The sequence below is a fragment of the Xenopus tropicalis genome, chromosome 9 (genome assembly GCF_000004195.4).
Source record: "Xenopus tropicalis strain Nigerian chromosome 9, UCB_Xtro_10.0, whole genome shotgun sequence".
In the NCBI taxonomy this organism is placed as follows: domain Eukaryota; kingdom Metazoa; phylum Chordata; class Amphibia; order Anura; family Pipidae; genus Xenopus; species Xenopus tropicalis.
Genome location: NC_030685.2, coordinates 82,986,711 through 83,009,998, shown reverse-complemented (window position 1 = coordinate 83,009,998; position 23,288 = coordinate 82,986,711). Strand labels below are relative to the sequence as shown.

Genomic DNA, 23,288 nt, shown 5'->3' with positions numbered 1-23,288 from the left:
TATAGGCACCATCTCTCCCTACTATACCTGCTATCCCACAGCCCCAGTCCCTTCCCAGAGGCTATTATCCCCCCACTGCTACTATAGGCACCATCTCTCCCTACTATACCTGCTATCCCACAGCCCCAGTCCCTTCCCAGAGGCTATTATCCCCCCACTGCTACTATAGGCACCATCTCTCCCTACTATACCTGCTATCCCACAGCCCCAGTCCCTTCCCAGAGGCTATTATCCCCCCCCCACTGCTACTATAGGCACCATCTCTCCCTACTATACCTGCTATCCCACAGCCCCAGTCCCTTCCCAGAGGCTATTATCCCCCCACTGCTACTATAGGCACCATCTCTCCCTACTATACCTGCTATCCCACAGCCCCAGTCCCTTCCCAGAGGCTATTATCCCCCCACTGCTACTATAGGCACCATCTCTCCCTACTATACCTGCTATCCCACAGCCCCAGTCCCTTCCCAGAGGCTATTATCCCCCCACTGCTACTATAGGCACTATCTCTCCCTACTATACCTGCTATCCCACAGCCCCAGTCCCTTCCCAGAGGCTATTATCCCCCCACTGCTACTATAGGCACCATCTCTCCCTACTATACAGGTATAGGACCCGTTATCCAGAATGCTCGGGACCAAGGGTATTCCGGATAAGGGGTCTTTCCGTAATTTGGATCTCCATACCTTAAATCTACTAAAAAAATCAATAGACCATTAATTAAACCAATAGGATTGTTTTGCACTCAATAAGGATTATTTATATCTTAGTTGGGATCAATTACATGGTACTGTTTTATTATTACAGAGAAAAAGGAAATCAGTTTTAAAATTCTGAATTATTTGATTAAAATGGAGTCTATGGGAGATAGGCTTTCCGTAATTCGGAGCTTTCTGGATAATGGGTTTCCGGATAAGGGATCCCATACCTGTACCTGCAATCCCACAGCCCCAGTCCCTTCCCAGAGGCTATTATCCCCCCACTGCTACTATAGGCACCATCTCTCCCTACTATACCTGCTATCCCACAGCCCCAGTCCCTTCCCAGAGGCTATTATCCCCCCACTGCTACTATAGGCACCATCTCTCCCTACTATACCTGCTATCCCACAGCCCCAGTCCCTTCCCAGAGGCTATTATCCCCCCACTGCTACTATAGGCACCATCTCTCCCTACTATACCTGCTATCCCACAGCCCCAGTCCCTTCCCAGAGGCTATTATCCCCCCACTGCTACTATAGGCACCATCATCTTTCCCTACTATACCTGCTATCCCACAGCCCCAGTCCCTTCCCAGAGGCTATTATCCCCCCACTGCTACTATAGGCACCATCTCTCCCTACTATACCTGCTATCCCACAGCCCCAGTCCCTTCCCAGAGGCTATTATCCCCCCACTGCTACTATAGGCACCATCTCTCCCTACTATACCTGCTATCCCACAGCCCCAGTCCCTTCCCAGAGGCTATTATCCCCCCACTGCTACTATAGGCACCATCTCTCCCTACTATACCTGCTATCCCACAGCCCCAGTCCCTTCCCAGAGGCTATTATCCCCCCACTGCTACTATAGGCACCATCTCTCCCTACTATACCTGCTATCCCACAGCCCCAGTCCCTTCCCAGAGGCTATTATCCCCCCACTGCTACTATAGGCACCATCTCTCCCTACTATACCTGCTATCCCACAGCCACAGTCCCTTCCCAGAGGCTATTATCCCCCCACTGCTACTATAGGCACCATCTCTCCCTACTATACCTGCTATCCCACAGCCCCAGTCCCTTCCCAGAGGCTATTATCCCCCCACTGCTACTATAGGCACCATCTCTCCCTACTATACCTGCTATCCCACAGCCCCAGTCCCTTCCCAGAGGCTATTATCCCCCCACTGCTACTATAGGCACCATCTCTCCCTACTATACCTGCTATCCCACAGCCCCAGTCCCTTCCCAGAGGCTATTATCCCCACTATAGACTCAATCCCAACAGTATGAGAGTGAATGCTTAGCAGGTTGATGATCACAGAATTCTCCCATGCCTAAGTTTAGCAGCACAGACTAGAGATCGCCAAGTTAGTTTGTGGGGTGCTAGTACAGGCTGCATTTCCATTTCATTTCCTGTCCTGGTTAAACCGTAGAATAATTGGTATTGTTTTATCTTTCCCCATCACTTTCCCTATTAAGGGACATACTCTGGCTAACAGCGCCATTGCTGTGGCTTAGGCCAGGGCTCCCTACACCCTTTCTTCCCTGTAATCAGGATCAGGATTTGGCCACTTTCCAGTCCAAACATCCCCACCCTGGCTACTGCACAACAAGTGACAAGAGGCAATAATACTTCAAAGCCTAATCCCCCCCTTTCTGCTACACCCTGAACCCTTCACTATTTATTGTGCCAATTTATTAGCCGACCCCCTGACCCCGACAAGAACGGGATCTTTCCAGGATGCTGTTTACCCAGCCGGATTTTGCCACTAGGAATGCAAATTGCCGCTTGCCCCCGTTTTTCACTTCCCCAAGTGGCTGGAGTCTGGCTTTGCCTGGGCCGGCGCCCCCCACACCCCTCCGTGGCTACTTTATGTGTCCCCTCGCAGCAGCCGGAGGTGTTTCTGCTCTCTGGGCTGAGGGTAATAAGGGGTCTGGATGGGCCGACAGACAGAAGCCTTCACTTCTGTGCAAACCAGAGTTATTTTTGCATGAATACAGGGGAGTGTCTCACCTTTTATTATGTTTGTTTTTCTGTTTGTGCGTGCGTGGGTATTTTTAGTTTTAAAAGACGGAAAAAAAAAAAAGTGCAAAGTCTCCCTTCGAACACAGGGCCTGCTCTGAGCCGGATTTCGATGGTTGGTCCCTGCGGACTCCGAGGCTGAGAGTCAGGTTTCTCAATAAAAACGGCAGGGCCCCTGTCCCCGGCAGCAGCCAGAGCGGGACTGTAGGAAGTCGGGGGCCAGTCTCGCATTGAGACCCCATCATCGGGCCCGACAAACCCACAGATGACTTTGTGTCCATAAAATAACAAGATGTCATTCAGCATTTCTATCTGGCTATTCCAAGCCAGAGTGGCACGGCGAACTGGCCGTATATATATATATATATATATATATATATATATATATATATATATATATTTATACAGACCTTTAACCCTACATCCGCCAGGATGCAGTGCAGCAGTATATTAAGAAGTCATTTACTATTTACCTTTCAAGCCTGACATTTATAATGCTGGGGGTTATGATTTTTGTAGAAGAAGAATTGCCATAAGCCTCTACGGTTCATAAACAGGGTCGGACTGGGCCAGAGGGGCACCGGGGGATAAAAACAGATCCCCGCTGACCCAGTCCGCTCCATCTGCCAACTGCGGGTACCGGTGCATTTTTTTCCATCGTGGCCACAAGGAAGAAGTGTGGTACGCAGTGGGGGGGTTGACCTTAGACTGTGGTGGGGGCCCAGGATACCCCAGTCCAACCCTCTCTATATGAGACACTGGGGAGTCTAGAACCCACCAGGGCTACAACTTTAAGGGGCTCTCTTTTTTTCAGAGTCAGAGCCTGGACTCCTGTTCCTTTTATCACTTATCCCTCTGTTCATACCTTCTCCTATTTTATTCCAGTATGTAGGCTGGTTGCTAGGGTAAGTTGAGTGCTAGCAACCAGATGGCAGTGTAAGTTGTAAACTGGAGTGCTGTAGAAGAAGTCATATTTTCCCCAAAACACAAAGAATTACAAATAGAGACCAGCTGCAGTTTTCAGGGACTCCATTACACTAGAGGTTCACTTGTGGCAGCTAAATGTTACAGAGGTCTTTATTGGGGGCAAGTAGGGGGGAGACTGCCAGGCGAGGACTGGGATTCCAAGTACACAGTGGCCCAAACAGCCCCCACCAGCCCAATAAATAGTGACTGTCTGTGGCACCTTACTGCCCCCCTGGCATTCCCAGTACCCAGAGGCCCAAACAGCCCCCACCAGCCCAATAAATAGTGACTGTCTGTGGCACCTTACAGCCCCCCTGGCATTCCCAGTACCCAGAGGCACAAACAGCCCCCCCCCAGCCCAATAAATAGTGACTGTCTGTGGCACCTTACAGCCCCCCTGGCATTCCCAGTACCCAGAGGCACAAACAGCCCCCCCAGCCCAATAAATAGTGACTGTCTGTGGCACCTTACAGCCCCCCTGGCATTCCCAGTACCCAGAGGTACAAACAGCCCCCCCAGCCCAATAAATAGTGACTGTCTGTGGCACCTTACAGCCCCCTGGCATTCCCAGTACCCAGAGGCACAAACAGCCCCCCCCCCAGCCCAATAAATAGTGACTGTCTGTGGCACCTTACAGCCCCCTGGCATTCCCAGTACCCAGAGGCACAAACAGCCCCCCCCAGCCCAATAAATAGTGACTGTCTGTGGCACCTTACAGCCCCCCTGGCATTCCCAGTACCCAGAGGCACAAACAGCCCCCCCCAGCCCAATAAATAGTGACTGTCTGTGGCACCTTACAGCCCCCCTGGCATTCCCAGTACCCAGAGGCACAAACAGCCCCCCCCCCAGCCCAATAAATAGTGACTGTCTGTGGCACCTTACAGCCCCCCTGGCATTCCCAGTACCCAGAGGCACAAACAGCCCCCCCCAGCCCAATAAATAGTGAGTGTCTGTGGCACCTTACAGCCCCCCTGGCATTCCCAGTACCCAGAGGCACAAACAGTCCCCCCAGCCCAATAAATAGTGAGTGACTGTGGCACCTTACAGCCCCCCTGGCATTCCCAGTACCCAGAGGCACAAACAGCCCCCCCCAGCCCAATAAATAGTGACTGTCTGTGGCACCTTACAGCAGCCCCTCTGGCATTTGCCAGACCCCACAGATTGCCAGTCCGGGCCTGAAGGCCATGCAGGGCAGTAGCTACAGGCAGAGGGAGGTTGTACAAGGTCTGTTTTGGGGAATCAATTGTATAATGAAAGAAACTGTCATTCTTAGCGACTTCCCAACATGATCGTATTCCTCATTCTGTCTGGCGTTTAAAGTTATTTGTAAAAGTAATTGGTATTAAAAGCTTTTTATTTTCTATTCTGCACTGCTGGTTCTGACTCCCAAACCAATCTTGCAGGAACAGACCCGGAGGAGAACCTTCCTTTACTCCATTTATAAGAAAGGGCTCAACAAACACGTCATCCTTTCTTTCATTTCAGCTTTTAAGAGGGGATCCCTTATAATTAATGGGGGGGGTTCCCTTGGTTCTCCATGCTTAGAGCCGTTTGGGCAAGGCTAGGAATGATTGATAGTACCTGTGACACACGTATGGCCAGGCACACACTAAAGCGCCTTCCGTCGATGCCTCTCAGCGGTGCCTTTGGCTTGTGCCTTGGCCGTCTCCTTTCAGCTTAGGCCCCAGATGTTTCATGTCATTCCTGACCAACGGGAATGGCTCCAAATTCTACTAAGCCACAGTCAGTACCGAGACCTGGAGACAGAAATGTACATTTCTCCGGAATTCAGGAAGCGGCATATTTTAAGGTGAGGACTTTCAATCCCTCTGTTGTGATGTGGGGTTTGTGCACTCTAGAGAGAGGGGCGCTCTTTCTCCTGCCGCGCCGCTGACCTATTTACCAGCTTCTGATTGCTGGCAGCGCTGCTGCCTGGGCCTCCATGCCTAGAATGGCTCCTGTTACTGTTTATCCAGCAGCCCTGACGAGTTTCACCTTGCTTGTCAGATGCACAGGGCCCGGCCAACTGCGCCCGGATGTCACCAGAAAGTTCTATGATAGCCAACAGGTCCGGACTGGGACTCAGAATAGGCCCTGGCATTCCATGTACACAGAGGGCCAAACAGCCCCCAGAGCTGGCAACCTATGAGGTCGGCCTGATACCCACGGAACCCATGGGTCGCGCCGACCTCTGCACAACATTTTTGGGTCGAGCTCTTTTGCTTGGTCTCTACCCGCGCTCTTACACTGCCGGCTTCCCGGTTCCGCTCCTTATTTATAGGCGCCGACCCTCCATGAAGACATCTGTGGGTGGGTCGGGCGCGGGTCCATAAATAGATTGGACTAGCCGGGTCGGGATTTGCTCAGAGTGGGCAGGTTAGGATCAGGTGCGGGTCGAATTTTACATCACGGCTGTCTGTGGCATCTTACAGCAGCCCCTCTGGCATTTGCCTGAACCTACAGATTGCCAGTCTGGGCCTGATAGCCAAGGCTATAAACCCACTTACAGAATCCTACTTGGGCTGCCATATTGCTTGGATGTCTCTCTAGGAATAGTTGGGATCAAGTACAGGTACTGTTTTATTATTACAGAGAAAAGGGAATCATTTAACCATGAAATAAACCCAATAGGGCTGTTCTGCCCCCAATAAGGGGTAATTATATCTTAGTTGGGATCAAGTACAGGTACTGTTTTATTATTACAGAGAAAAGGGAATCATTTAACCATTAAATAAACCCAATAGGGCTGTTCTGCCCCCAATAAGGGGTAATTATATCTTAGTTGGGATCAAGTACAGGTACTGTTTTATTATTACAGAGAAAAGGGAATCATTTAACCATTAAATAAACCCAATAGGGCTGTTCTGCCCCCAATAAGGGGTAATTATATCTTAGTTGGGATCAAGTACAGGTACTTTTTTATTATTACAGAGAAAAGAGAATCATTTAACCATTAAATAAACCCAATAGGGCTGTTCTGCCCCAATAAGGGGTAATTATATCTTAGTTGGGATCAAGTACAGGTACTGTTTTATTATTACAGAGAAAAGGGAATCATTTAACCATTAAATAAACCCAATAGGGCTGTTCTGCCCCCAATAAGGGGTAATTATATCTTAGTTGGGATCAAGTACAGGTACTGTTTTATTATTACAGAGAAAAGGGAATCATTTAACCATGAAATAAACCCAATAGGGCTGTTCTGCCCCCAATAAGGGGTAATTATATCTTAGTTGGGATCAAGTATAGGTACTTTTTTATTATTACAGAGAAAAGGGAATCATTTAACCATTAAATAAACCCAATAGGGCTGTTCTGCCCCAATAAGGGGTAATTATATCTTAGTTGGGATCAAGTACAGGTACTGTTTTATTATTACAGAGAAAAGGGAATCATTTAACCATGAAATAAACCCAATAGGACTGTTCTGCCCCCAATAAGGGGTAATGATATCTTAGTTGGGATCAAGTACAGGTACTGTTTTATTATTACAGATAAAAAGGAAATCATTTTTAAAAATTACAATTATTTGCTTATAATGGAGTCTATGGGAGATGGCCTTTCCGTAATTCGAAGCTTTCTGGATAACGGGTTTCCGGATAAGGGATGCCATACCTGTAATATAATAATTACTTTCCATGGACATTTTCCCTTATATCCTTAAAAAGCCAATGCCGAGAGGAGGTTCTGCTGGACTTGGAGACGGTATCAGGGCACGCAATATGGGAAATGTATGGGCCCGGTCCTTAATCAATTTTCTTCCAATAGTGGGCGATGCCAGCAATGTCGCTGACTTCCTGTTCCTTCGAGGCCAAGGGGCTCGCGAGGAAACGCTGGCCAAATCTGTCAGTGTCGGAGCCCCTTGGCACAACATCCTTCTAATTTGTACACTTTGCATATGGCATTATATGGTCTCGTGCCAGGCACGGCCTAACGTGGGCACTCCCACAAGGAAGATAAACATGTAGCTACTGAAAGATTCCTTCATCGCCGCTGGCTTTATTGCTGTACGCCAGGAACGACACCCTGCCGAAAGAAAGGCTAGTTTGTGATGCAGGTCGTGGGGCCATTTGGGGGGGTTCCTTGGGGGTTCAAGTAAAATCCAGTGAAGTGACTTGGTAACTCTTTATAAGAGAATAATGGTGGAATCTGGTTCTGCTCTGTATGCTCTGCCCCCTCTAAAATCCACATTACTTGTTTTGTTGATTTTTTTTAGGCACCATCAACCCTTACTATACTCTCTACTATACCTGCTATCCCGCAGCCCCAGTCCCTTCCCAGAGGCTATTATCCCCCCACTGCTACTATAGGCACCATCTCTCCCTACTATACCTGCTATCCCACAGCCCCAGTCCCTTCCCAGAGGCTATTATCCCCCCCACTGCTACTATAGGCACCATCTCTCCCTACTATACCTGCTATCCCACAGCCCCAGTCCCTTCCCAGAGGCTATTATCCCCCACTGCTACTATAGGCACCATCTCTCCCTACTATACCTATTATCCCACAGCCCCAGTCCCTTCCCAGAGGCTATTATCCCCCCACTGCTACTATAGGCACCATCTCTCCCTACTATACCTGCTATCCCACAGCCCCATTCCCTTCCCAGAGGCTATTATCCCCCCACTGCTACTATAGGCACCATCTCTCCCTACTATACCTGCTATCCCACAGCCCCAGTCCCTTCCCAGAGGCTATTATCCCCCCACTGCTACTATAGGCACCATCTCTCCCTACTATACCTGCTATCCCACAGCCCCAGTCCCTTCCCAGAGGCTATTATCCCCCACTGCTACTATAGGCACCATCTCTCCCTACTATACCTGCTATCCCACAGCCCCAGTCCCTTCCCAGAGGCTATTATCCCCCCACTGCTACTATAGGCACCATCTCTCCCTACTATACCTGCTATCCCACAGCCCCAGTCCCTTCCCAGAGGCTATTATCCCCCCACTGCTACTATAGGCACCATCTCTCCCTACTATACCTGCTATCCCACAGCCCCAGTCCCTTCCCAGAGGCTATTATCTCCCTACTGCTACTATAGGCACCATCTCTCCCTACTATACCTGCTATCCCACAGCCCCAGTCCCTTCCCAGAGGCTATTATCCCCCCACTGCTACTATAGGCACCATCTCTCCCTACAATACCTGCTATCCCACAGCCCCAGTCTGAGGGAACTCTGAGTATCACTCATGTATTATAAGGGATAATGTACCCCCTACTGTAAATGATAAGGATATTAGCAGTCACTGAGGGGTTCTGTGCCCATATAAAGGCACAAGGCTGCAGGCTGAGTTATACAGGGAACTCTGAGTATCACTCATGTATTATAAGGGATAATGTACCCCCTACTGTAAATGATAAGGATATTATATTATTCCAAGGTGACATTTGAAAGGACACCTGTATAAATGAGCTATGTGACTGAGCACTGGTTATAACTGACATATCACTGGGCACTGTATATAAGGATACATTTACAGGTTATTGATAGCCTATATCTATAATGGGAGATTACCAAGTTCCTTAGCAATGACATTATCTGGGGAGGGGAGTCCAATAAATGTTTTTCGTCTCTGCCCATTGTTACAGGGCACTGAGATTTCTGAATTTCCGTCTGAGTCTCGGCCTTCTCTTTGGTGAAGGGATGGGTGCTCGTTCCTATCATGGTGACTCACCCATTGGGCACGTAACTCCCAGCTGGCCAAATAGGAATGGGAAATGGTTATCAGGGCTGAGTTGCCATACTGCTTGTTCATAAATATGAGTAATCCAACTGCAAGAAATCTATTTTTACACTGACCCTCATCATACGGTTTTATCATGTTTACTGACATAACTCAGGCCTTGGTGGGAAGGGTTTGGCCCACAAGCACACACAGACTCAAGTCATAACCTTGATTGCTGAGAGTTGTAGTAGGACTAGAGCCGGCGGGTCACACACTGGGCATGAACAAAATCCCGTAAACTGAATATCTGAACCCAGTCGGCAGTGTGTTCAGTCCAGCTGGACTGTGATCTAAAGGCCTGTGCCAGTCCGAGGCTACCGCAGCCCCGAGGCGGATCAGAGCGTTAGGGCACCGGGCAGCCTCATATCCTTAATCTGATTGTTTTTGTTTTGTTTTGGATAAATATAAATTTTAGGCCATTTTTAGATCCGGCCGAATGTGTTGGTTGGGTCATTGGCAGCTCAGCTCTTCCACTCGCACACAGTCGGGCTGGCATCTGTGCCAACGCTTGGCTCGCTCACTGCCGCCTCTTCCAAAGCATCTCTTGTGTCTCCTCCAACCGCCTCATTGGGCATTTCAGCAAATAGCCAACAACCTGAGAGAGAGCAGCCTTAGTATTATACCCGATACCGGCACCGCCGAGGGATACACAGAACATACAGACCTAGAAATATAATATACAGTGTCTGGTCCTCTGCACTGCTCTTTCTCCCATTTATTTCAATAGATCCATTTGCTCATAGCCTGTACAGAGAGATACCATAAAACTATGGCACATAGGGATTCCCCTGTACTAAGCACAATTCAGCAGGAACAGCCCCCTAAGTTTGCTCATAGCCTGTACAGAGAGATACCATAAAACTATGGCACATAGGGATTCCCCTGTACTAAGCACAATTCAGCAGGAACAGCCCCCTAAGTTTGCTCATAGCCTGTACAGAGAGATACCATAAAACTATGGCAGCATAGGGATTCCCCTGTACTAAGCACAATTCAGCAGGAACAGCCCCCTAAGTTTGCTCATAGCCTGTACAGAGAGATACCATAAAACTATGGCACATAGGGATTCCCCTGTACTAAGCACAATTCTGCAGGAACAGCCCCCTAAGTTTGCCCATAGCCTGTACAGAGAGATACCATAAAACCCAGGGGGCACAGGAGTTTTACAGGTCACAGAGTATAGGGCCAGTCTAATATCAGCATTACTAGCCATGTAAAGGTGTTCTCTATATGAACAGCCCCCTTACAAGGAGGAGAAGATGGAGATTGTGCTTATATGGAGGGACCAGCAGGGGGTGCTCTTGCCTCACAGGACCATTCCTGGAACAGGGATCTTATTCACAGGGGAATTATGAGAATATTGGGTGCTGCATGTCTCATACCCTGATTCTAATCCTAATCCGACCCAACGCAAATTATTATTATTAAGATCCCCAGGGCCCCACAAGTGGCCCCTTATTACTCCAAAGGGCCACACATTGTTATGCTCTTAACAATTTGCTGTGTGAGTTGGTGCTACAACAGTCCCCAAATGGTGGGGTTGGTCCAAATCAATGGACAGCGGGGAGCATTAAAGCCAATCTAGGCCAAGGTGTGTGGCCCCTGGGGGCTTAGTGCTACTTTGGGTCACTGGACCTGCACCATCGTGGGCATAAGAGGAAACCCAAAGCACCCGAGTAATGGGAATTAGATTGAGTTTGCCAAGTCCCAGTTTCTAATGGGTCCAAGCAAAGTTTACCCTGCTATCATGCCAGGTAGACTTACCCTTTAATTAACTAATGATCCCACCCTGCATACAACCATTTTCCGTCATTTGTCCCTAATCCATCTTTGTGGTTTCCTGTGTTTTAGTGACGACCTTCATTCTGCCATGCCAACCCCTAGCAGCACCCATTGCAAGCCTTCTAGAGCTGCAATAGGGCCACAGTACCCTTTGTGGGCAGTAACCATAGGCAGATTTACCCTTTAATGCTACTTTTGTGATGCCCTACCCCCAATTATCCTTTTTTTTTATCAATACATGGCCTTTCCACCAATCAGACCCAGACTGGCAATATTAGGCAATAGGGGCTTCTGTAAGATGCCATAGACAGTCACTATTTATTGGTCCATTTAAATCCCAGTCCAGACCAGCACCAATCCACTGTGGTTCAGCTCTTTTCCCCTTAAGGGGGACCTGTCACCCTAAGAAATAATGCCAAATCCTTTAGTATCATGTTAATTGAACAAAATAAACTTTACTTACACTATAGAAATGATTGAATTTGTTTTTCCTTCAGTTTTGGAATTAACAGCCACAGCCAGAAGGCAGCTGCCATTTTGTAATCATCATTTTGTAATTGAAAAATCTGAGCTGTCAATCATATATTGCATGCCCCGCCTCTAGGCCTTCGTATGCTGTTATTAAGGCAAACTGTGTTTTATCCCAAAATCGTATACATTTGCCATCTGGGTGATATCTAGGAAGTGCTGAATGGAAAATGAAAGTGATTGTAATTGAAAAATCTGAGCTGTCAATCATAGATTGCATGCCCCGCCTCTATGCCTTTGTATGCTGTTATTAAGGCAAACTGTGTTTTATCCCAAAATTGTATACATTTGCCATCTGGGTGATATCTAGGAAGTGCTGAATGGAAAATGAAAGTAATTGTAATTGAAAAATCAGAGCTGTCAATCATATATTGCATGCCCCGCCTCTATGCCTTCGCATGCTGTTATTAAGGCAAACTGTGTTTTATCCCAAAATTGTATACATTTGCCATCTGGGTGATATCTAGGAAGTGCTGAATGGAAAATGAAAGTAATTGTAATTGAAAAATCGGAGCTGTCAATCATATATTGCATGCCCCGCCTCTATGCCTTCGTATGCTGTTATTAAGGCAAACTGTGTTTTATCCCAAAATCGTATACATTTGCCATCTGGGTGATATCTAGGAAGTGCTGAATGGAAAATGAAAGTGATTGTAATTGAAAAATCTGAGCTGTCAATCATAGATTGCATGCCCCGCCTCTATGCCTTTGTATGCTGTTATTAAGGCAAACTGTGTTTTATCCCAAAATTGTATACATTTGCCATCTGGGTGATATCTAGGAAGTGCTGAATGGAAAATGAAAGTAATTGTAATTGAAAAATCAGAGCTGTCAATCATATATTGCATGCCCCGCCTCTATGCCTTCGCATGCTGTTATTAAGGCAAACTGTGTTTTATCCCAAAATTGTATACATTTGCCATCTGGGTGATATCTAGGAAGTGCTGAATGGAAAATGAAAGTAATTGTAATTGAAAAATCGGAGCTGTCAATCATATATTGCATGCCCCGCCTCTATGCCTTCGTATGCTGTTATTAAGGCAAACTGTGTTTTATCCCAAAATCGTATACATTTGCCATCTGGGTGATATCTAGGAAGTGCTGAATGGAAAATGAAAGTAATTGTAATTGAAACATCGGAGCTGTCAATCATATATTGCATGCCCCGCCTCTATGCCTTTGTATGCTGTTATTAAGGCAAACTGTGTTTTATCCCAAAATTGTATACATTTGCCATCTGGGTGATATCTAGGAAGTGCTGAATGGAAAATGAAAGTAATTGTAATTGAAAAATCTGAGCTGTCAATCATATATTGCATGCCCCGCCTCTATGCCTTCGTATAGTGTTATTAAGGCAAACTGTGTTTTATCCCAAAATTGTATACATTTGCCATCTGGGTAATATCTAGGAAGTGCTGATTGGAAAATGAAAGTAATTGTAATTGAAAAATCAGAGCTGTCAATCATATAATGCATGCCCCGCCTCTATGCCTTCGTATAGTGTTATTAAGGCAAACTGTGTTTTATCCCAAAATTGTATACATTTGCCATCTGGGTGATATCTAGGAAGTGCTGATTGGAAAATGAAAGTAATTGTAATTGAAAAATCAGAGCTGTCAATCATATATTGCATGCCCCGCCTCTATGCCTTCGTATAGTGTTATTAAGGCAAACTGTGTTTTATCCCAAAATCGTATACATTTGCCATCTGGGTGATATCTAGGAAGTGCTGAATGGAAAATGAAAGTGATTGTAATTGAAAAATCAGAGCTGTCAATCATATATTGCATGCCCCGCCTCTATGCCTTCGTATACTGTTATTAAGGCAAACTGTGTTTTATCCCAAAATTGTATACATTTGCCATCTGGGTGATATCTAGGAAGTGCTGATTGGAAAATGAAAGTAATTGTAATTGAAAAATCAGAGCTGGCAATATATGATTGACAGCTCAGATTTTTAAATACATTTATAACGGGAATGGATGATTTAATTATAAAAAAAGAATGTTTATTTTCTGCTTTTTATGTGTGGGTGACAGGTCCCCCGGGGGTGACTACTCCCAGCACCCTATCACTGCGGCCCCTTCAAAGCAAATTCAGCCATAGCAGCCACACCTTGTGCAACCACCCCCTGAGTTGGGAAGAAGAGAATAAACAGCCGTAACATTTCTTCCGCACTAAATCAATACATCGGAACCCGTTTCTATCGATACAGCACATAGCAACGGCCACCGGTGCCAACGTTTAATGGAAGCCACGGGCACGTGGAAATTTTATAGGCTTCCCCAGCAGCGAAAAGGAACGGCAGGGCCAGATTAAAGTCCACTTAGCACTCCCCGCATTCTTGGCCGTCTGAGTAGCTCGTACCCTTGCAGGAATTAATATGTAATCTTTCAGGAGGAGCCTCAAGGAACAACAGCCTTTGTCTGAGCTCTGCCTAAATAGGGGCACGAGTGCGGGGTAGAACAATCGCTGTCACACACGGCGGCTCTAACCCAAGCCGGCCCCGCACAGTGCCACTCACTTAATAGCCGGGGGTCTGTTAACCTCTGGGGGCATTACCGGCGCACTGTTATATATTTGTGAGCGGGGTTAGCCCTGAACTAGGTCACCGGTCAGATGGGAAAACACATGACTGCAGTGGGTGCTAAAGATCACCGCATACCTTTTAGCTTCCACCCCAACTAGGTGAGACCAAAGATAGCAACGTTTCAGTTGGTCTTCTTTATAGTTTTTGAATTAGTTGCCTTCTTCTGTTTTATTATTACAGAGAAAAGGGAATCATTTAACCATGAAATAAACCCAATAGGGCTGTTCTGCCCCCAATAAGGGGTAATTATATCTTAGTTGGGATCAAGTACAGGTACTGTTTTATTATTACAGAGAAAAGGGAATCATTTAACCATTAAATAAACCCAATAGGGCTGTTCTGCCCCCAATAAGGGGTAATTATATCTTAGTTGGGATCAAGTACAGGTACTGTTTTATTATTACAGAGAAAAGGGAATCATTTAACCATGAAATAAACCCAATAGGGCTGTTCTGCCCCAATAAGGGGTAATTATATCTTAGTTGGGATCAAGTACAGGTACTGTTTTATTATTACAGAAAAAAAGGAATCATTTAACCATTAAATAAACCCAATAGGACTGTTCTGCCCCAATAAGGAGTAATTATATCTTAGTTGGGATCAAGTACAGGTACTGTTTTATTATTACAGAAAAAAAGGAATCATTTAACCATGAAATAAACCCAATAGGGCTGTTCTGCCCCAATAAGGGGTAATTATATCTTAGTTGGGATCAAGTACAGGTACTGTTTTATTATTACAGAAAAAAAGGAATCATTTAACCATGAAATAAACCCAATAGGGCTGTTCTGCCCCCAATAAGGGGTAATTATATCTTAGTTGGGATCAAGTACAGGTACTGTTTTATTATTACAGAGAAAAGGGAATCATTTAACCATTAAATAAACCCAATAGGGCTGTTCTGCCCCAATAAGGGGTAATTATATCTTAGTTGGGATCAAGTACAGGTACTGTTTTATTATTACAGAGAAAAGGGAATCATTTAACCATTAAATAAACCCAATAGGACTGTTCTGCCCCAATAAGGGGTAATTATATCTTAGTTGGGATCAAGTACAGGTACTGTTTTATTATTACAGAGAAAAGGGAATCATTTAACCATTAAATAAACCCAATAGGGCTGTTCTGCCCCAATAAGGGGTAATTATATCTTAGTTGGGATCAAGTACAGGTACTGTTTTATTATTACAGAGAAAAGGGAATCATTTAACCATTAAATAATCCCAATAGGGCTGTTCTGCCCCAATAAGGGGTAATTATATCTTAGTTGGGATCAAGTACAGGTACTGTTTTATTATTACAGAGAAAAGGGAATCATTTAACCATTAAATAAACCCAATAGGGCTGTTCTGCCCCCAATAAGGGGTAATTATATCTTAGTTGGGATCAAGTACAGGTACTGTTTAAATGCTACAGAGAAAAAGAAAATCATTTCTAAAAATTAGAATCATTTCTTTAAAATAGAGTCTATGGGAGATGGTATTTCCGTAATTTGGAACTTTCTGGATAACGGGTTTTGAATAAGGGATCCTATAGCTGTACTTATCTTTCTGTTCAGCCCCCTCTCCTATTCATATATTCATATATTAGTCACTCTCTCAAACTGCTTCCAGGTTACTAAGGTAAATTGGACCCTAGCAACCAGATAACTGATGAAATTCCAAACTGGAGAGCTGAGCAGCAAAAAGCAAAATAAGTAAAAAAGCTACTCATAATAAAAAAATGATGAGCAATTGCAAATTTCCTCAGTATAGCACTATTTTACATTAACTTTAACAACCCATTTAAAACCTTTTTGTATGTAGACAGTGGTATATAAAAGACACTTTGCAATTTGATTTGGTCTAGAATTGAAACTATCTGCTTGTTAGGGTCATTTGCCCTAGTAACCAACTGAGGGGATGAATAGGGCAGGGGATATTGGTCACCGTACAGCTAGCCAAATTGTCCAAATATCTGATCCTTCAGCGACCAGACAAAACTAATTATCATTACTGTGTGTATGTTGTACAGATATCACATAAATACAAAGCTAGTTTATAACACCCCCAGTGTTGGAGTATTATGGGTTCCCCCTACAGGCAGTAAGTCTGATTAACATATGGACACATGAATGAAAAACCTATATTACGGGCTTTCTCAAAAATGTTGATAGAAATCTGTAGAGAAATGATAATGATAATCTTGCCCATAGCCTTATTGCACCCCTAGGGTACTCAGAGCAGTGGATGGGGGGTGCCTTAATGACATTCAGGGTGCAGTATGGGGTCAGTGTTTATACCTTGAGGTACCTTATCACATGTTCAGTAGGATTCTGCTTGGGGGAATAGTGAGAGCGGCTTGGAATAAGGAGGCCTTGGCCACCAGGCAGGGTTCTATATACTCAACATTCTGCCTATGTTTTGCCCTGGCACCTACACAACTGGGTGGGCAATGTGCCTGGGTAGTAAATCAGGGAAGCAGATCAAGGCCTGCACTTGACATTCCATAACAAAGGAAATCCCAGCTGCAACTGCACCTTGGGAGAGATCAAAGGGAGAAGCTGCGTCTAGAAAGTGACTAGTGAGAATCTAGGGAGCCACAGATAGCTAGAATCTCAGCCATAAAGCAGGGCAGGACTGCTGCTTACAATGGGGGGGATCAGATAGGATCTGTGCCACTGTGACAGAATGCTCTGTTATACAGATAGCTAGAATCTCAGCCATAAAGCAGGGCAGGACTGCTGCTTACAATGGGGGGATCAGATAGGATCTGTGCCACTGTGACAGAATGCTCTGTTATACAGATAGCTAGAATCTCAGCCATAAAGCAGGGCAGGACTGCTGCTTACAATGGGGGGATCAGATAGGATCTGTGCCACTGTGACAGAATGCTCTGTTATACAGATAGCTAGAATCTCAGCCATAAAGCAGGGCAGGACTGCTGCTTACAATGGGGGGATCAGATAGGATCTGTGCCACTGTGACAGAATGCTCTAGAATTATAATGACCCAGTATAAGGGATCTGATGTAGGATGATACTGGGGGATAAATACCCAATATGAGACTATATACAGTATCTGTATGTGCTGGATACAGATGACTGAGATGTTAATATAAGTTTTGTTGTTGTTTCTGGCTCCGTATGTATTTTTATTACCAGGAATCGTCCCCGGGAGCCAAGAAAAATAAAAATGTGCTTAACAGGAGTAACAAAGACCTTGGCTCTTCTCTTATTGGCCTGTTATATCAGAGCAGGTGTACCCCAATTTCCCATAATCCTTAGTGCAGCTGTTGCTACTATAGGGGTCCTGCTCGTGTGTGTGCGAGTCGCTGGCGTTGGCGCAGGCTCGGCCCCCTATAAAGACAAGCGCTCGGCGTATTTGCTGTTCCTGACACTTTATAAAGGCCAGCTCTTACGCTGCCTCCAATTTGTTCTTTACCCCTAGTAAAAATCACAGTGATGTCAGGATTTCAGGAATCTCAGCTTGGACACATAGTGATGGGATCGGGATACATTGTATCGGAGTCGGACCCGGCCTGGGTCAGCGCCAGCTTCGTAAAACAAAGGAACTCAACAAAAGGAATGTATTGTGTGGTGCCAGCACCCAATAAAGGAGATTTGCGGTTGCAGGCAATGTGCCCTCTATGGGGTTTCTGGTAGAGCACCTTGTTAACACCCATGTAGGATCTAATGGGAGCAGTCCTACTGCAAATATGTGAATATGTCACTGGCAGCTGAGGCTGTTGGGATTTGTAGTTCAGTAACAGTTGAAGGGCCACAAGCCCTTTGGTTCTGAGAGTATGATTTAAACATATTGTTACTTACAGCCCCCAGTTTAATAATATGCCATTGTCCCTGGATTCATCACCTCAGTATTGTCTAATGTGTCCCTTTGGTTTCTGTTTCACAGAAAGTCCAGGTTCTGAGTAAGTCTGGGGAGACCCACGGATTCAGTGAGCAGCTCCAGCGACTGTACCACGCTCTTACGGCACCGGCACCGGTAAATCCCAAGGGAGAAGGTAAGAACGTAAGGTACAGTACCATAGCCAACAGCACTAATCTGAGCTTTATAGTACGTGTTCCATGATATGGGAGAGAATGTACCCCCTACTGTAAATTATAAGGATACTGAGGGGTTCTGTGCCCATATAAAGGCACAAGGCTGCAGGCTGAGTTATACAGGGAACTCTGAGTATCACTCATGTATTATAAGGGATAATGTACCCCCTACTGTAAATGATAAGGATATTAGCAGTCACTGAGGGGTTCTGTGCCCATATAAAGGCACAAGGCTGCAGGCTGAGTTATACAGGGAACTCTGAGTATCACTCATGTATTATAAGGGATAATGTACCCCCTACTGTAAATGATAAGGATATTAGCAGTCACTGAGGGGTTCTGTGCCCATATAAAGGCACAAGGCTGCAGGCTGAGTTATACAGGGAACTCTGAGTATCACTCATGTATTATAAGGGATAATGTACCCCCTACTGTAAATGATAAGGATATTAGCAGTCACTGAGGGGTTCTGTGCCCATATAAAGGCACAAGGCTGCAGGCTGAGTTATACAGGGAACTCTGAGTATCACTCATGTATTATAAGGGATACTGTACCCCCTACTGTAAATGATAAGGATATTAGCAGTCACTGAGGGGTTCTGTGCCCATATAAAGGCACAAGGCTGCAGGCTGAGTTATACAGGGAACTCTGAGTATCACTCATGTATTATAAGGGATACTGTACCCCCTACTGTAAATGATAAGGATATTAGCAGTCACTGAGGGGTTCTGTGCCCATATAAAGGCACAAGGCTGCAGGCTGAGTTATACAGGGAACTCTGAGTATCACTCATGTATTATAAGGGATAATGTACCCCCTACTGTAAATGATAAGGATATTAGCAGTCACTGAGGGGTTCTGTGCCCATATAAAGGCACAAGGCTGCAGGCTGAGTTATACAGGGAACTCTGAGTATCACTCATGTATTATAAGGGATAATGTACCCCCTACTGTAAATGATAAGGATATTAGCAGTCACTGAGGGGTTCTGTGCCCATATAAAGGCACAAGGCTGCAGGCTGAGTTATACAGGGAACTCTGAGTATCACTCATGTATTATAAGGGATACTGTACCCCCTACTGTAACTTATTATATTTCATTGTAGTTGAAGTTCTAAGGTACCAAATACATATAAAGTAAATGGTTCCATTTCTTCCAGACGTGGGAGACAGTGACAACCTTCCCCCTGTGGCTGAATCCAATAGGGAAAACACCAACATTCCATTTGGGAAAACAGAACCAACACAGGAGGGAGCAGGTCCAGAAACTTCTCAGGTGGGTTACGTGTGTGCTATGACTGGTTGATACCTGTGTGTTGGAAATAATGTATCTGCCCAACAACTGAAGGGCTGCGGGGAGTTGTAGGGCAGCAGGAGCTGATCATTCGCAGGTAGCCAATGGCTGGCACAGTCCAATCACAGAATAAATGACAGAATTTTTGCTTTTCACTTCGAGGCTTGTGATTCTGCCATTAAGCCTCTTGGTCCTGGTTCAGCTTCTCGCATTGTTTTTCCAATCACTAATTTACTGTTTAGAATTTCATGTGACCAAACGCCCAGCGACTTCACACGGGGGCCCTGGGCTCCGAGCCGCTTCCTGTGACCTTGAGCGAGGCTTGGTATCTCCCCGGGCACATTAAACTCCGATACATTGCTTCTTGTAACAATCTGCGCACCCAGAATAAATACTTTCTGTTGCTGAAAGGAGAGGCTTAACCCTTTGGGTGGCGGCCCTGTCGTGCCCCAGTTATTGGCACTAGGCGTTACTAGGTCATGGAGTTCCATAGAACCTGGAAACTTGCAATCTATGGTGCTGGCACACTGGTACTTCAATGTCAGTACTGTAGATTGTATGATCTATGCCATTTAATGGATTAAAGGCAAAGTAGACCTGCTAATGCAACGGCAGGGTCCAGGTGATTACTAGCAGGTTTGAAACAATGGCACCCACCTGTCTTCCATTGCCTTGGCAGAGTGACAGTGACCCCAAGGTAGTAGAAGTATAGAAATTTTCTATCCAGCATTCGCCCGAAGCCACCACTTCTCAACCCAAGTCCAACCCGGCCCAAGGTTAAAGGAACGCTGTCATGGGAAAACATGTTTGTTACAAAACCCATCAGTTAATAGAGCTTCTCCAGCAGAATCCTGCATTGTAATCTGTTTTTCCCATGGGGCTAGCCATATTCTTCATTTCCCAGGGTGCCACAGCCATGTGACCTGTGCTCTGATAAACTTCAGTCTCACTTTACTACTGCGCTGCAAGTTGGAGTGATATCCCCCCCCCCTCACCCCCAGCAGCCAATCAGCAGAACAATGGGAAGGGAGCAAGATAGCAGCTCCCAGTAGGTATCAGAATAGCACTCAATAGTAAGAAATCCAAGTCCGGCTTGGGACTCCTCCAGTTACATGGGAGTAGGAGAAACAATAGGTTAGCTGAAAGCAGTTCTAATGTGTAGCGCTGGCTCCTTCTGAAAGCTCAGACTCAGGCACACTTTACTGCTGCGCTGCAAGTTGGAGTGATATCCCCCCCCCCTCACCCCCAGCAGCCGATCAGCAGAACAATGGGAAGGGAGCAAGATAGCAGCTCCCAGTAGGTATCAGAATAGCACTCAATAGTAAGAAATCCAAGTCCGGCTTGGGACTCCTCCAGTTACATGGGAGTAGGAGAAACAATAGGTTAGCTGAAAGCAGTTCTAATGTGTAGCGCTGGCTGAAAGCTCAGACTCAGGCACACTTTACTGCTGCGCTGCAAGTTGGAGTGATATCCCCCCCTCACCCCCAGCAGCCGATCAGCAGAACAATGGGAAGGGAGCAAGATAGCAGCTCCCAGTAGGTATCAGAATAGCACTCAATAGTAAGAAATCCAAGTCCGGCTTGGGACTCCTCCAGTTACATGGGAGTAGGAGAAACAATAGGTTAGCTGAAAGCAGTTCTAATGTGTAGCGCTGGCTGAAAGCTCAGACTCAGGCACAATGCACTGAGATGGCGCCTACACACCAATATTACAGCTACAAATACATTTGTTGGTACAAGAATAAAAGGTTAAATGGCAGAGGAAATTATTTGCTATGTAAACAGTGTAATTTAGAAATGAAAAGTATATCATAAAAGTCATGACAGAATCCGTTTAAGCCAATTTTCCGCCTGACTCCTCCCCCTTAGCTGATGTCAGAGAGGGCGTTACAAGGGGCGGGCTCTAACAGTATCATCACCACCCACTAACGAAGAAGCAACCCAGCCGCAGCGCACAAATACAGTCATGTGTCCTGAGAAGTTTAACCCCGGACCTGATGTGCAGGTCATTTATCAGCCTGATCCTGCAGGTTTTGGGTCGGCCCACACATCTCTAAGCCAAGGGTGTTCAAAATAACAATACTAAATATGAATTTAACAGGACGCTGCCATGGGTTTATTGGTTATTTGGTTGTTCCTGCATCCAACTCTCAGCAAGTTGAGGGAGTTGTAGCCTAAAACTGGATAGACTGGCACACAGAAGGGCAAAATAATAGTGAATGTATGGGCACAGGCGCTGCCCGTATAAAGGTATTAACCTGAGTGGAGTCTGCTGTTTGCATTGCCGATCAGCAACACAGCACACCTGGAACACTCCGACCCAAATGGTTCTTTGATCCCTTGCCCACTACTGTCCTGTGACCGCCTCCGCCCTCGTCAGGTCACCGCGCTCAGGAGAAAGACAGGATGAGAGGGAAGCCGGAAAAACCCGCAGCCGCTCGGCCTGGGAACGGGCACAATTGGCAGATCAAGGGTTGTCCCAGAACTGCACCAGCCCTACCCCACACTGGGGCAACTAGATGTTACTGGTCCCCACAGCCAGTTCATTTTAGGGCCTCCTTACAATTTCTAGAGGTTGATCTGTTTTACCAATATATATTGATTGGTTATGTTATTTGCAGCAGAAATAAATTGATATATATAATAAATGAAATATCCAATAAATCCTACAGGGGAAGCAGATGTAATATCCATCCCATTAGTCTGAGGCTATCTCATTGCTATGATAGTTCCTGTAACAATCAATTATTGGGAAGGGGACAGGGAATGATAAGAGGTATCTGGCATCCAATCAGAAGCAATTCCTTGGCCTACTTATAATTGGAAATATATCTTTAACCTACAGGTGCCTCAATCTTCTCTTCCCTGCCTGACCCATCGGCCTCCAACTGCAGCCTCCAAACCCAAAAAGAAGAAGGCAAAGGGACTGTTTACATGATCTTGGGGCCCCCTGGTCAGACTTTTTCCCATGATGCCACCTGTCTGCTCCATCTTTTCACTCTCCAGGCACCTATACAAATACATATGGGGGCTACTGCACTAATTATGGGTGTGCGTGCCTGTGATTAGACAGGGTATATGTTTTAATCTCTTATATAATGCACATTTATCATGATAATAAATTATTTTTGTATTATTGTTGCTACACACTGTCTGGGTAATATCCTTTGCTTAGAATTACATTTTCTTTTATTCTGCTGAAAACGTTTTGGGTTGAATTCCCCCTCAATCTTAATGTATATAAAGATAACACTGAGTGATGGATATTGGCTAAAGGAAGAATCGAGCTGCATGGTCCTGGGGCAACTGAAAGCCATACTGCTTGGCAGCTGAATTCAGAGCAAAGCCTACCTCTTTGGTTTAGACCAAGGCCTGAATATTCAGTATAAAGCAGCTGCCCGTAGGAAAGCTATAGAGGGCCTATAGAGGCGAGCAAGTATATTATAATGGATGATATTAGCCGTAGAGGTGACAGGAGTAGCATGGATAATTACACTGAACTTTGAAGCAAATGTTTCTCATCCCTAGGAAGGTCCCACTGATCAGAAGGCACTGAGACTGGAGGAAAGGAGGTCTCAGCATCAGCACAGGAAGAGTGTCTATACTGTGAAGGCAGTCAGGTTAGAA

At 45.7% G+C, this 23,288-nt stretch overlaps 1 protein-coding gene across 2 annotated transcripts in view; it reads left to right on the top strand.

Moving 5' to 3' along the window:
* nhej1 (non-homologous end joining factor 1) overlaps positions 1-22,810 on the top strand; it is a 63,339-nt gene extending 40,529 nt beyond the window's left edge. For both annotated transcript variants that reach the window (XM_031893506.1, XM_031893507.1), the window contains exons 6-8: positions 18,219-18,327; positions 19,529-19,644; positions 22,507-22,810. In XM_031893506.1, coding sequence (XP_031749366.1) covers positions 18,219-18,327; positions 19,529-19,644; positions 22,507-22,599 — 318 coding nt within the window. In that variant the 3' untranslated portion in view covers positions 22,600-22,810. The remainder of the gene's footprint in view (positions 1-18,218; positions 18,328-19,528; positions 19,645-22,506) is intronic.
* Positions 22,811-23,288: the final 478 nt, after the last annotated feature.